General features: G+C 26.1%; 5 protein-coding genes across 5 annotated transcripts; 1 reads left to right on the forward strand and 4 right to left on the reverse strand.

Annotated features, from left to right (window-relative positions):
• Window positions 1-403: 403 nt before the first annotated feature.
• Window positions 404-971, reverse strand: LOC113386846. Its single transcript, XM_026624606.1, has 2 exons — window positions 669-971; window positions 404-565 (listed from the first exon to the last, which is right to left on the reverse strand). Exons 1-2 carry the CDS (start codon window positions 873-875, stop codon window positions 404-406), a joined length of 369 nt encoding a protein of 122 aa, XP_026480391.1. The 5' UTR covers window positions 876-971.
• A 1,343-nt stretch (window positions 972-2,314) lies between these two features.
• LOC113385315 (upstream stimulatory factor 2) lies at window positions 2,315-4,358 on the reverse strand. The gene is made up of 6 exons (XM_026623155.1): window positions 4,238-4,358; window positions 4,016-4,059; window positions 3,773-3,895; window positions 3,300-3,412; window positions 3,020-3,228; window positions 2,315-2,693 (listed from the first exon to the last, which is right to left on the reverse strand). Exons 1-6 carry the CDS (start codon window positions 4,267-4,269, stop codon window positions 2,543-2,545), a joined length of 672 nt encoding a protein of 223 aa, XP_026478940.1. The 5' UTR covers window positions 4,270-4,358; the 3' UTR covers window positions 2,315-2,542.
• Window positions 4,359-4,929: 571 nt separating this feature from the next.
• On the reverse strand, window positions 4,930-7,302 carry LOC113384905 (Golgi resident protein GCP60-like). Its single transcript, XM_026622679.1, has 9 exons — window positions 7,119-7,302; window positions 6,846-7,059; window positions 6,709-6,777; window positions 6,561-6,638; window positions 5,934-6,295; window positions 5,714-5,840; window positions 5,473-5,581; window positions 5,271-5,325; window positions 4,930-5,191 (listed from the first exon to the last, which is right to left on the reverse strand). Exons 1-9 carry the CDS (start codon window positions 7,252-7,254, stop codon window positions 4,953-4,955), a joined length of 1,389 nt encoding a protein of 462 aa, XP_026478464.1. The 5' UTR covers window positions 7,255-7,302; the 3' UTR covers window positions 4,930-4,952.
• Window positions 7,303-7,467: 165 nt separating this feature from the next.
• On the reverse strand, window positions 7,468-9,827 carry LOC113386178 (protein asteroid-like). Its single transcript, XM_026623975.1, has one exon. The coding sequence runs from the start codon at window positions 9,682-9,684 to the stop codon at window positions 7,468-7,470; it is 2,217 nt and encodes a 738-aa protein (XP_026479760.1). The 5' UTR covers window positions 9,685-9,827.
• A 1,039-nt stretch (window positions 9,828-10,866) lies between these two features.
• Window positions 10,867-11,644, forward strand: LOC113385347 (thioredoxin, mitochondrial-like). Its single transcript, XM_026623189.1, has 2 exons — window positions 10,867-10,994; window positions 11,085-11,644. Exons 1-2 carry the CDS (start codon window positions 10,881-10,883, stop codon window positions 11,385-11,387), a joined length of 417 nt encoding a protein of 138 aa, XP_026478974.1. The 5' UTR covers window positions 10,867-10,880; the 3' UTR covers window positions 11,388-11,644.
• The last annotated feature ends 1,376 nt before the right edge of the window (window positions 11,645-13,020 follow it).

Raw genomic sequence — 13,020 nt, forward strand, 5'->3', positions numbered from 1 at the left:
TAAAATAATCCCATTTTATATTTCATAGATTTATATGACAATTTGTAAACAAGTCTCACCAGAATTAGCAATCAAGAACTTTAATATAATTTAAATACCATGGATTATCTGTAAGTCTCAAAAAATTATATACATTTATTGATTTTATTTCGCAATTATTGAAATTTAAATATGCAGGTAATGGCTTGATGCATAAATAAAAGATATAGAAAAAAAAATTACAACACAAAGTTAATCAATTCGATATCCACTCAAATATTAAATAATTTTAATATTGATTATACTATATTATATAAAGTTGAATATTGCCAGATAATTATAAAGTATTGTTTGCTATTTTTTCATATAGGTACTTTAGAATGTATTACTATACTCTATCCCTACAAATAAAAATACCTGGCCCTCACTTCATATAATGTCCTTTTCGAAAAAGTAAATTGTCTCGATTATGGCATACTTGCAAAGATAGTTTGCTGCTATATTCTATGCAACAATCTACAACTCCAACAAAGCTCCTGTATCCATTACCTGGCGTATGTTCATCAAAATCATAAAGAGGTGCAATCTATAAACAATTATATATAAGTAAGTAATAATAACTATATAATATCACAGTCAAATTGTTATATTATTTATTATTTAATAGCTATGTTATATTCATATATTACTTCTCTAATTTCTGAAACTAGTGGCAATATTGATTCTATGTGGCATCTTAGGCCATGAAAAGCTTCATGAAGTCTCAGGCCATATTCACTTTCATCATTGACAAAGAATTCTTCATTATCTAAACATAACTTGCTTAAATTCATATAAATATCACTTCTATTTCCATTACATGTGCTAGCTTCTTTAGAATCACTTGTTGTATCCATTGTAATTTGCTATTGAGTAAATTATGTATGACTATTAAAATATTGAACTTGAAACCATGACTGTCACTTAATTAAGTACATATTGATATTAGCATATTTAACTTTAATCGACGTGTCTGGTTACTACATTACATTTTTAATTAAATTTTCTAAAAATCACATGTTTAAAACTAATTGCAAATTAATACACTAAGAATTTTGATTAGTAAGACCAGTTGTCACTTCATATTTTTGTGAATAGTTGTCAAAAAGTCATAATCGTTAATGTTGGGAACCGTGGACTGCGTGTACTCCAAGAAGCGAATTTTAAATTTAAATGATTTTTGGAATTTGGAATATTATGTACGTCTAAATTGGAGAAAAAAAAACGAAATACATTTAAAATAGGTTTTTATTTACATAACAAGATTATTAAGTTAGACCAGAATGGCAAAATAGAAAAATATAATAATAGACATGCAAATTATTGACATCTCTTTAAAAATAAACTTAATATAATTATAACATATTTTCTAATAAATTAAATATTGGAAAGCAATCCAATAATAAATCTGTAAAAATGTCAAAATATATACATAATAGTGTTTCTGCTTACATCATGAAAACAAATTTAAAAATTAGATATCAACTGTTTAGTGTTACAAAAGAAACATTTTATTTGTGTCATCATAATTAGACTTCATTCACGTTTTGCATTAAGATGGAATATTTTACATTTTCTTGTAAATAATCCTAAATTTTAATGATCCTAACATTAACCTTTGATATTTATCAATGGCAACAAGCTCAATTCTATTAAGTACCAAGAATATCATACTATAAATTCTAATATTTGACATTGTAACAAAAAATAAGCAGTAAAAACCAAAACATGAGCTGTATGCTAAGGCTAATAACAGAATCATTAATATGTGCCCTCGATATATACATAATTATGTGATAAATAGCAATGAAAGTTCAAGCTAATGAGATGCTTCTGTGCGCTGATCTTGAATGGTGTAATTAATTATAATTACAGCTGAACTGGTAATACATTTTAATAACAAGTTTTAACAAAATACACCATTATAATAAGGTGAAAAAGCACAAAAATATAGTACAATAAAGTAACAATAAATTTACACACAAATAATTAAAGATCTTACATTTCATAGTAAAAACAATAATTAAAAATAAAAGCTATTTTAAGCTCAACTTATACTTTTTCTCTAAAATTAAATATTAAACTTTTAAGCATTATCACAATTTTATGAAAAGAATTATAATTTTCTATTTAATTTGATGCTATATAAAATTATAGTAATTAATAAATTAAGCAAAACTTTCTATGTTTCTTTGCTCCTAAAGAATGTGGTTACAACACATTCCTTTAAAGTAAATTTTTATAATTTAATTATTAATAACATTTGGTATCATATTTTTTCATAATAAAATGAAATAAAATGGCTATACTTTACAAAATAACTCAAGAACAGAATTAATAAATATTCTTTATATTATTATATCAATTCTTTCTTTACTAACTGCTGGTCAAAATGTGCTTTATCTATAATATTCATTATATAAAATCTTTTATTACAAACTTTGTATATATAGACTAAATTCTCCTCAACTTTTTCTTCACATTGGTCCAAACTAATAACTGCCACAAAAGTGACTTACCCTTGCTATGAACCATGCTGCAGACTATCCAGGGATCCAGGTTGAGATAGTTGTGCGCGCAAAATATCATTATCTCGCTTTAATTGATTAATTTGTTTTTGACTTTTTTCTAATTCCATAATTTTCTTTTCCTGCTCCTTAAGGCACTCTTGTAAACTGTAATGTTTAATTTAAAATAATTATAAAAGTATTAAAAATAAATAATAAATTTTTAAATTGAAATATGCAGTACAAGTTTTAAATAAAGCAATTAATACAATTTATTCTTTATCATTTTCCCTGCATGTACTTTCTACAATAGTGATAAAATTCTATTCAAGTTTCTCCTCAAACTTGCAACATGCAACACTGTGAACCTTCATTTACAATAATGAAGACAATAAGAAATTAATTTAATTTATGTGAATGTATTATGTAGTCATGACCAGCCAAAATCAAAGAAATTTTGAAAAATAATGTTAATATATATTTTGTATAAAAACCTTTGATTTGAGTCTCGTAACTCTGTTATATATTCACAAGCTTTAGCTAGAATTCCTCCTTTTGATTGGCTTTCTATTGATTCTAATTTTCCATTTCCATTATGGCATCCTTCAGATATAATTTTTGCTAATTTTGTAATCCAATTGTTGATTTTATCCCTTCTTCTCCTTTCAACCTCATTATGTGTAGCTCTTCTTCTATCATCCCTCTTAAAAACAGATTAAAAAGTAAATTACATTTGTATAGCAAATATATAAAAAGTGCATTCATCTTACACACTTTTTTTATACCATGCGTAACTTGAACAATTCTTCCAGATTCTGCTAGACGTGGCGCAAGGGATCTTGTTTGGGCTGCAAATACATCTGTTCCTCCAATTACATAATATTGCCCTGAAAAATATATAAAATAAGTTCTGATGATAATAGTAAGTGAATTGTAACGGAAACTCAAATTTACGGTAAGTTGTAGTAGTTTTGTGAAAAAAGGAATTTGTACATAAACAGGATAACACATTCCTTTTATTCTTAGCTTATTAATGTATATTAAAATAAATATTACACAAAAAATTTTATACATAGGTTTTACATTAAGCATTCGTAAAAGATCTTTAGATAGTATTTTATGATAACTAAATATTTAAATTTGAATTGTGGTTTTAGTTATTATACAGCTTATTTATGAAGAAAAAAAGCAAATAAAAAATATAATGTGAAAAATATTGTTGTTAGTCTATACAAACATATATTTACCATCAATTGGTGAAGCGATCATTGCTTGCTGAGAGCCATTTGGAGAATAGGAAGGACCCGCTGAAATCAAGGGATCCATACTGTCTTCTGTTTTTACTTCTATAACACTATAAGCCAGTGATCCTATATTTAATTAGATATTGAGTAACTTCGTAGAAATAAATAGTAAGAAATTATTGTATACCATTGACAACAACCGCAAACTGTCAGTTTGACATTAGACATTTAAAAAAAAAATCTTACCCGAACTTTCATCTATTACTCCAAGAATTTCTTCACCATCACCACTAAAACGAATTATTAAAAAGGATTATGTTATTAATAAAACATAGTAAGGTCAAATTCTACTTGTGTTTTCAACTTTAAATTAAATCCAATGACCTTCATATCTATTAGCATTTTATTATATAATGACCCGAAAACATTAAAAAAGGACAATACTCAAATTATTTACAGTATTCTCACCTGTTGTCGAGAGAATATTCTATTTTTTCCATAATAATAAATTAGTAATCATAAATATTTCAAATTAAATAGATTGATCACGGGGACAAATAAACAGGTCATGTGATGCCCCCAGTCGAAATGTTACAAATGGCGGAAAGATACTGATACCATTTGTGACCAATCAGGTAGTAGAAGATCAAATAGTGATATAAACAAGTCAAAAGCGCGAACTTTGAATTATTAATAGTTTATTTATATTGAATTTGAATTGCAGTTCACCAGTGCCATTTAAGATGAGGCTAAAAGCTTAAATAGATGAATGTGAAAATTGTCAAATTAAATATTTACTTTAGTCTTTTACTTTTTATTTAATTTCTTTACATATGTTGTTATTAAATTTATATAAAGATTTATGATTAGTTGTATATGACACCAGGAATAATCACTGATGATGTATCACAAATAGCATTCCATAAAAAATGTTAAGAGCCTTATATGCCGATATTACATAACTAATTATTGCACAAATATTATATATTCAACTTGTGTATGCAATATAAAGTTTTAAATTTATACAAGTGTAATTATTCATCTACTGTAATTTGCTACAATTATCATAAATGACTATAAGGCTCTTATATGAATACATAAAATATATAATTAATCAAGTATACACATAACATCACTTTAATAACATACAATAATCTAAATAATAAAATATTCCTTAAGTAGTTTAACGAGTATAATAAACTCTATAATATAATGTTTTGCTTCTCCACATACTGTAAGAATTATCAAATTTTAATAAATAAACACCTTCTCCAGGGTACTGATGTGAGCCAGCATAAACTTCTAGATGACAATCTCTACGATATACAGGCACAATTTCTGTAATAGGTGGCTTTGAGATTCCTGTAAGTGGAGCAACTGTAGATTGTGGACCGCACTCCAAATCTTCAGGAAGAGTTAATTCTATTAAGAAATTATGATAAAATCCATTAATTAATGCATACAATTCAATTATTCATGTTAAATATTTTTTTAAATTTACCTTCATCATCCTCCAATTCATCTTCATCTTCACTCTCAGTTATATGGACAGTAACCTAATAAAAAATTAAATAGCATATAAGACTATAGAAAAAAACTTTTATATAATGGTTTTTATCCATTATATTTATGAATAGAATAAATTTTTATTTGTATGAATATTTATGCAAAACTCAATTAATTAAAATGCACATAAAACAAACCTGTGTGGTAGGGCTCTTTGACCATTCAAAGTACAATCCGAAGCCTATGTCATGATTTTCTGTGGCAAATTCCCAATAAAGTTGTGAGCCTCCCTCATGCGTTGGAACACTAAAAATATGTTGATTAAAAATAAATTAAAATGTTAAACCATATGTCATTTTGTATGTATATCTTGTTCATTCTTTTTTAGGTTACAAAAGGCGTATATGAATAATAAAAATTATGAAAACTTATACTAACCGAACTGTAACTGTTTCACCATGGCCAATTCTGATGACTCCGTCACCTTCACCACTACTAACAGCAGCTTTAAATGCTGACATATCTTGCCTTGTCCACATATTTGCAATAGCTATAACATATTCGCCTAAAATTTTAAGATTAATTATATATATATATATATATATATATATATATATATATATATAAGAATAACATAAGAAAATTTGGTTATCTATACCTTGTGATTCACAATCACTTTCATAATTCTCACTGTCATGTCTAACTTTGATGCCTTGTGAATCAATATTACTAATTTCAGATACTGTTTCAGCTGTGTCTTTGCTCAGATCTGGTTTATCTGTTTCGCATACTTCAGTTGAATTACTCTTAGATTTATCTATTTCTGATGGGTCTTCCTTTTTAATATTTTGATTAACTAAATATCCATAATGTAGTTGTTGCATATACTGATTATAATGCTGATCTTGTAGCTGTCGAATGAGAACTGCCTGTTCATCAGGACTATTTGGAAACTGCTGTTCTGCATAAGCTTTGAATTGGTAAAATGACTGCTCGTTTAGCAAATCTTTTATATTCCGACTGTAATTAAATAAAACTTAAAATATAATTCATTCATGAAAAATATAAAAACTATAAATCCTTATATTTAAAAAAATATATAAGTCTTTAAATTTAAATTATAAAAACTAATATATTGTAGAAATAGTAAGTAAAAAATATTCTATTAAACTAAATTTACATATCAAAAATCTATGCTTTTAATAGGTTTAAGAACAGAAAATATATCACATATTACTCATTACTCACAAAATAAAAAATAACCAAAATACAATCCTGCAATTACCTTTGAAGTTCTTTATTTATATCGTCCTGTTGTTTCATTTTTTGAACAGTAATAATTGGTTGGTTCACATTTATAAGTCTAAAAATAAAATTATATTTTTTGGATTTGAAATCTTAAATTTTTTTTTTTTAAAAAAAAAACAACTTACTCAGTTTTACTTTTCTCAACTTTTGCCTTTTTAATAGCCTCAATATAAGGTTTGAATAGTGGACACAATCTGTAACACAACAACACAAAATAGTTCAAGGTAATTAAAATCAGAACTATTGTTAAATTATGCATTACCTATCTAAAAGATCAATAAATCCTTCCATAGATTGCGCCTTGGATAAGTTTCCTAATTGCATCCAGGCTAGCCTTCTATCGCGCCCAATAACATCAAGGACACCCAATGAAGGTAATTCTGTAGCATCAAATTGTCCATGTTTAGCTTGCTGTGTGAAAGCTATTAATTTTAGTTTATCGTCATAACTTAGATGTAGCGCTTTGCCTTCTTTCTCTGAAATTAATAAATTTTTAGATTACCGGCTCAATAAAACTAATAACATGTAACAATACCTTTATAAAATTCTACGGCTAGCCTATACAATTCTTTTAAAGGAAAATCCCATTTATTTCCTATGTTTTCCAAATCATTAGCATCGTCAATATCTAATTTGTTAATTCCAATTTCTAAATTTTGCGTCAAATCCATGATTTGTGCAAAAAAAGTCTAAAATTTTATACGTCAACTACCATGTTTTGCCACACGTCAAATTACTGTCAAAGCATACAACAACAGGATTGCAAACATTAGAACATCGAATTCATAAACAAATTTCAATCTTTCTAGCGGATAATTCAAATTGTGGGCTAATGGGAATAAATTTCTGAAAAAGTAAAATAACGATATATTATATCCAATATATTAAACTGTTATATTATTCAATAGCCAATATACATTATTAGTTGTATCAAAGTTTATATTATCCATGATATCGCTTTCTGTGCAACTATTTTGAACTTGTTCTTCATTTTGCTCAATATGAATTTTCGTTTTCTTGCCTTTCTTTTTTGATTTCTTGGGTTTATTATCATTTAAAATGCATTCTAAAAATCCTCCTATAATATTAAGTAGTATTTTATAATTGTTGAATAATAGTGGTGAATCTACTAACAATAGTTCTACATATGCCAATATATTTGTTCTAGACTTTAGATGATTAAAAGCATTATAAATAAAAGTTCCATTATATAGCTCATGTATCTTACATTGTGGCATTGGATGACCTAACACTGAGTTTAAAACATTTAATTGTAGTACCACATTTTGAAACATAGAAAATACATGTACAGTTTTTCTGGAAAATAATTTGTTACTGCTCTTTAGTTTTTCATCAACTTTAAAATAATCTACCATTTTTAAAGCACATTTATAGCATTCTTTCTTTGAAATAGAATCTAATGAGTTGAATTCATCAGTATTAAAATTTCTTGCTTCAACTGTGTCATTTTCAAGCTTATTGAGAATCTTTTCTAATTTTATATTCGATCTACATGAATCAATGACAGGATTTATAAATTGTAAATAAATCAAACACAAAATTATACTGTGAATGTGAACTGGCAATAATGTTGGTCCATCAATATTTCTACCGAACCAAAATATTGATAGGATATACAAATGTAAATTTTTGGGAATTGAGTTTAATATATCAAAAGGCTGCTCTTGGATCGTTTCTTCAAAAAATGTTATAAACAAATCAGTCGCAGGGTAAAAGTTATTCAACACATCAAATTTGTAAAACTTAACATTTGTAAATAAATCACCAACATTTATCTTCTGATTAGCAATGTGATTATGATCATTGCGGCCTACATATGTAAATTCCTCTGAGCCAGGGCAAATGATTTTAAAAATATAAGCTAAAATAGGAAACATAATACTATTACAATCTTTAAAATTCAAATCTTCTATTTGAGGATTAGAGTAAACTGTTTTACTGATTATAAAATCCATAATAAAACTTGGAAAAAGCCCTTTATTGTATAAAAATCTGAACCATATAGGAACATCCATTATATTGTGTAATATCATATCTCCGTTATATGAATTTCTTCCATTATTCATATAAAGCTTTTCTAGACAATTTAAAAATTCTGTGTCATTGATTTTTGATAAGCTTAACTCAATGTTTTTTTGCGAGACCATAAATTGTTTAATTCCCAGAAGTAAACTAGCATTGGTTTTATGGTCTGCATATACATTAACATTTTCAAGTATTTGATTTAAAATTTTAGATCGTTCTGATAATTTCAATCTACTCAATATTTTTTCCACAGCAGAGTCATATGTTTCATTTCTTAACCATTGCAATAAAGCATTTATGGTTCTTTGTTGATCAGAAATTTTTTGTTTAGTTTTTGCTAGTTTAAGGTGGGCATAAAAGTTTTTAAATGTGCTTTTATTTATGTAATCATTTCCTAATAAAGTAGCTAGCAATGGTAACATTTCTTTTTTTAGACCACCAAAATAATTGAGAAAATTATCTATTTTGTAGATTTTGCAAAAGATATAAGTGTATCCTTTTTCAGATATAGTGAGTTTCTGATCAAATGAAGTGAATGGAATATATTCGACATCATATATATAAAAATCCGAGTCATTGCTCAAAACAGGGCATGATATTTCTCTAGCAACAATTGATATTTCATCATCTGCCTCAAAATCACATTGTATAAAAGATATTCCCATATCCCTTAAAACATTTTTGAAAACATCTCTCATCATTAAAGGAAAAATTTGTAACAATTTTTGATTGGCAGGGCATAATATTGAAGCTGCCTGTTGTTTGGCTATAAGTCTACTATAAACAGTCTTTTTCTTTCTTGTTTCATAAGCTCCATCAAACAGAACAAAAGACCGAATATTGCAAGCATTCAGCATTTCAAAGAACTTAACAACACATTTGTGGTACACATCATAGTCTCCACCGAATCCAGAATTGCACCTTGAAACATATTTGTACAATTGAGCGGCTAAATTGTTCCCATCGATTACTAAATTGCAATCGTGCAGTTCAAATTCTTCAAAGTACTGATCAGCATTTTTTGCAATAAATGTAGTTAAACCTCTAACACCCATTGTTCGATATTTTTCTTCACTTCACCTAATTAATATAATTTGGTCAATTACAATTAATGTTTTACTGATATGTACTCATAATTTGTCTGAGTTTAATTGTCCAATTTTTTTCATTAATTTCTATACAATATTTTTCAAATAGAAAGTTTATCAAATATCAAATAATAAAATAAACAATAAAAGTAAGTCTACAGATCATAACCTAGCTTCTTTGACATTTTCCAAACACGTTTTTATTTTCGGTGATAGCGTCTAGACAATATAATAATTTCTAATTCTACGTCTAAGTTCTATATTGAAGATTGAAGCGTTGATGAAAAAACAGATTACACATAAGATTCTATAGATATGAAAAACTGATTACCTGCATTCATCATTATTTTTAAAAATATATGTAGTAAAATTACTCACAATGAAAATGTAATTTGCTTAATTTATATTCTGAAGCTTGCGCCTCCCAATTGTTTTCAAGTCCCAAAAAGATAGTGCACGTGTATAATATATTTATAAAAGGCTAAAACATAAAATTATTATTTAACATTATTTGTTAAATCATTAGTCTGAGACCCCAGAAAATACGACTACGTTTTGTTTTTCAGTATCAGTTACGGTTACGATAAACTGGCATTTTGAAAAATAGATCACTTTCGAATATTTTCAATATTTTCCAGTGAAGAACGTGTTACATGAAGATGAAAATGTGTTCTAAGAAGACAATTTAAATTGTTTAAATTATTTAAATACCAAGGTGGTGCTAGTAATTTGATATGGCAGCTATTGAGCCCACATGTTTTCATTAAAATCAAATATATTAATGAAATATTTTAATATAGTTAATTTTTTTTTTAAATCACATTAATTTATAATTACAATAATGTGGTAATCGCATATTTGACATAATGATTTGGCATAATTCTACAATGATTTACATAAGAAAAATAAATCTGATAAGAACGCATACCCAGCATGACGTTTCAACATCTTTATAAAATCAAAGACATTATCATAACCTATACGTGAATTCTACTCCTATTGACAACTAATTAATTGTACAAATGCGATTATTAATATAACTAATAAGTTATACAAATATCGAAAGTTATACAAATAATTCATTATTATGTTTACAAAACAAAAACATATTAACTAATTTTATTCTTAATAATATATTTTAGTCTTTTTTATCATGATTTAAAATGTTACGTTTTCTAAGAAAGTATGCACCCAAGCAAAATCGAATTTGTTTATCTCTATACCCTGTTCACAAAAAAAAGTTCACTGTTAATAATAATGAAGAATTCGTGGATAAGGTAAAATTAAGCAATTTCAATATTCCATGTTTCTTGATACTTCAAGAAGTTAACGAAATATTATTCTAAACTTAATTTTTTATTATCTAGGTGATGAATTCCAAAAGAGCCGTCATTGTCAATTTTCATGCAGAGTGGTGTGAGCCATGCAAAATTTTAACACCAAAATTATCAGAACTTTTGCAACCAAATGAAGATGTAGACTTAGCAATTGTTGATGTAGAATCACATGTAGATTTAGTACATACTTTTGAAGTTAAAGCTGTGCCTGCTGTTGTTGCTGTTAAAGATGGGCATGTTGTTGATAAATTTATAGGATTAGTGGATGCGAATATGATTGAAAATCTTATTAAAAAATTAGAGCAAAATGATCCACAAGATGAAGGCAAATAAATATTTTAAGCAATGTACAATAATTATATATTCAAGCCAAAATCTTGTTTATGAGCTAAGTTAAAAAAATCTTCAAAATCCTGCACATGATGTAAAAATATCTTAAACATGGTTATAATAAGTTACAATTTAAAACTCTCTTTTAGCCCTTAGTTTTTTTTAAAAAGGCACAATATAAATGAATGTTTTCAAATACTAATTGGGCAATAATAATCGCTAACAATATTAGTGCACATCAACGTTGACTCTGTTACGACACTGCCTAACAATGTTATTGTTTTATATCACAAAATGAATATATTTAAATACAATCTCATTGTTATAATAAAAAAATGTGCATCATTACTATTTATTTTTGTAATTCAAAAAATCGCTAGTAACTGGATAATTAAAAATGCAATAATTAATTTTACCAAGAATTAATTTGCAAAAAGCATAGTTGTAAAGTATCTATATACGTTTTGATATTTTTGACTGTATTTATATTATACTTCAAATAATTTGTATATAATAAACAATTAATAGTAATAAACATATGTATTTTAATTATGTTTTATTTACATGTAATAATAGGATAATCAATTAAAAAATTCAGTCTAATCATTTGAGCCCATTACGAAACCTAAAAGTCAAATGGAATAATCTTGTACTTGTGCTATTTGCATATTTAGCACTTTTAATCATTTAACTATATTTATCATCTCAAAAGTCATTTTCATTCCTTATCAATAAATGAATAATAATCGCAATTTTTTTTATAATTTGATTGGTTTCGTAAAAGGTTCTTGCGTTTAAGGCAACTTTGAGAGCAGGACAACCATTTCAAAAGATTCTGTTTTGTATTATGTATACATATAGTATATTTGTAATATACTATATGTATATACAGTAATATATGATATATATATATTCAATAGAATTCAAGAACAGAATCATTACATGTTATAAGTCTAATACAAAGAGATGAAATGATAAACCAACTGAGAAATTTTTGATTTTGATATTTTTGTTACTAGTACTGGGTACTAGTTGTATAAAGAATTTATAGGAATAGTCAATAGAGCATCAGATATTCATAATTGAATATAATAAGAAAATTCATACTCATAAGAAAATGCTAAATGCATTATAAATAAAAGCATATATATTAAATTTGGAGAAAAATAATGTCGATAATACACTTTTCATAAAAATAATATAATAAAAAATAATATAAACAATTTCAAGTCAAGCTATATGTATCTCTTCGAATTATTTATAAATAATTTCATCTCAAATTTATACATATATATGCAAATAGAGCCATTTGTGTACACCATTCATTTAAATCAATAGAATTCTTAAATCCCATTCAATAAAAAGAATATTAATTTGTGTTTTTACAAATGACGCATATATATACATAATAATTATAATATAGCTTATGTATTGTACATGTATTTTTATACATATGCGCAAACATACTATAATTTACATGATCACAAATATATACAATTCCTAGATTAATTTTTAATTAATTATATAACTTAATTTTAACAAAAACTGTACAAAATCCGTAATAAAATATATTGCATTATGTACATGCATGCTTAAAATATCAACGATATATATATATATATATATATATATATAT

This window comes from Ctenocephalides felis, unplaced genomic scaffold, assembly GCF_003426905.1.
Source record: "Ctenocephalides felis isolate EL2017-DRISC unplaced genomic scaffold, ASM342690v1 CF-g0.4_SCAFFOLD_03571, whole genome shotgun sequence".
NCBI lineage: Eukaryota > Metazoa > Arthropoda > Insecta > Siphonaptera > Pulicidae > Ctenocephalides > Ctenocephalides felis.

What these genes read in the sequence shown, in the direction of transcription:
- LOC113386178 (XM_026623975.1), bottom strand. Translation starts at nt 9,684, where the DNA reads ATGGGTGTTAGAGGTTTAACTACATTTATTGCAAAAAATGCTGATCAG.
- LOC113385347 (XM_026623189.1), top strand. Translation starts at nt 10,881, where the DNA reads ATGTTACGTTTTCTAAGAAAGTATGCACCCAAGCAAAATCGAATTTGT. An exon ending in ATGAAGAATTCGTGGATAAG is followed by an intron (nt 10,995 to 11,084) that starts GTAAAATTAAGC and finishes TTTATTATCTAG; the next exon opens with GTGATGAATTCCAAAAGAGC.
- LOC113386846 (XM_026624606.1), bottom strand. Translation starts at nt 875, where the DNA reads ATGGATACAACAAGTGATTCTAAAGAAGCTAGCACATGTAATGGAAAT. An exon ending in TAGTTTCAGAAATTAGAGAA is followed by an intron (nt 566 to 668) that starts GTAATATATGAA and finishes AATTGTTTATAG; the next exon opens with ATTGCACCTCTTTATGATTT.
- LOC113384905 (XM_026622679.1), bottom strand. Translation starts at nt 7,254, where the DNA reads ATGGATTTGACGCAAAATTTAGAAATTGGAATTAACAAATTAGATATT. An exon ending in ATAAATAAAGAACTTCAAAG is followed by an intron (nt 6,296 to 6,560) that starts GTAATTGCAGGA and finishes ATTTAATTACAG; the next exon opens with TCGGAATATAAAAGATTTGC. An exon ending in TGAATTGGAGGATGATGAAG is followed by an intron (nt 5,192 to 5,270) that starts GTAAATTTAAAA and finishes ATTTCTTAATAG; the next exon opens with AATTAACTCTTCCTGAAGAT.
- LOC113385315 (XM_026623155.1), bottom strand. Translation starts at nt 4,269, where the DNA reads ATGGAAAAAATAGAATATTCTCTCGACAACAG. An exon ending in GATCGCTTCACCAATTGATG is followed by an intron (nt 3,413 to 3,772) that starts GTAAATATATGT and finishes TATATTTTTCAG; the next exon opens with GGCAATATTATGTAATTGGA. An exon ending in TTACGAGACTCAAATCAAAG is followed by an intron (nt 2,694 to 3,019) that starts GTTTTTATACAA and finishes TAAACATTACAG; the next exon opens with TTTACAAGAGTGCCTTAAGG.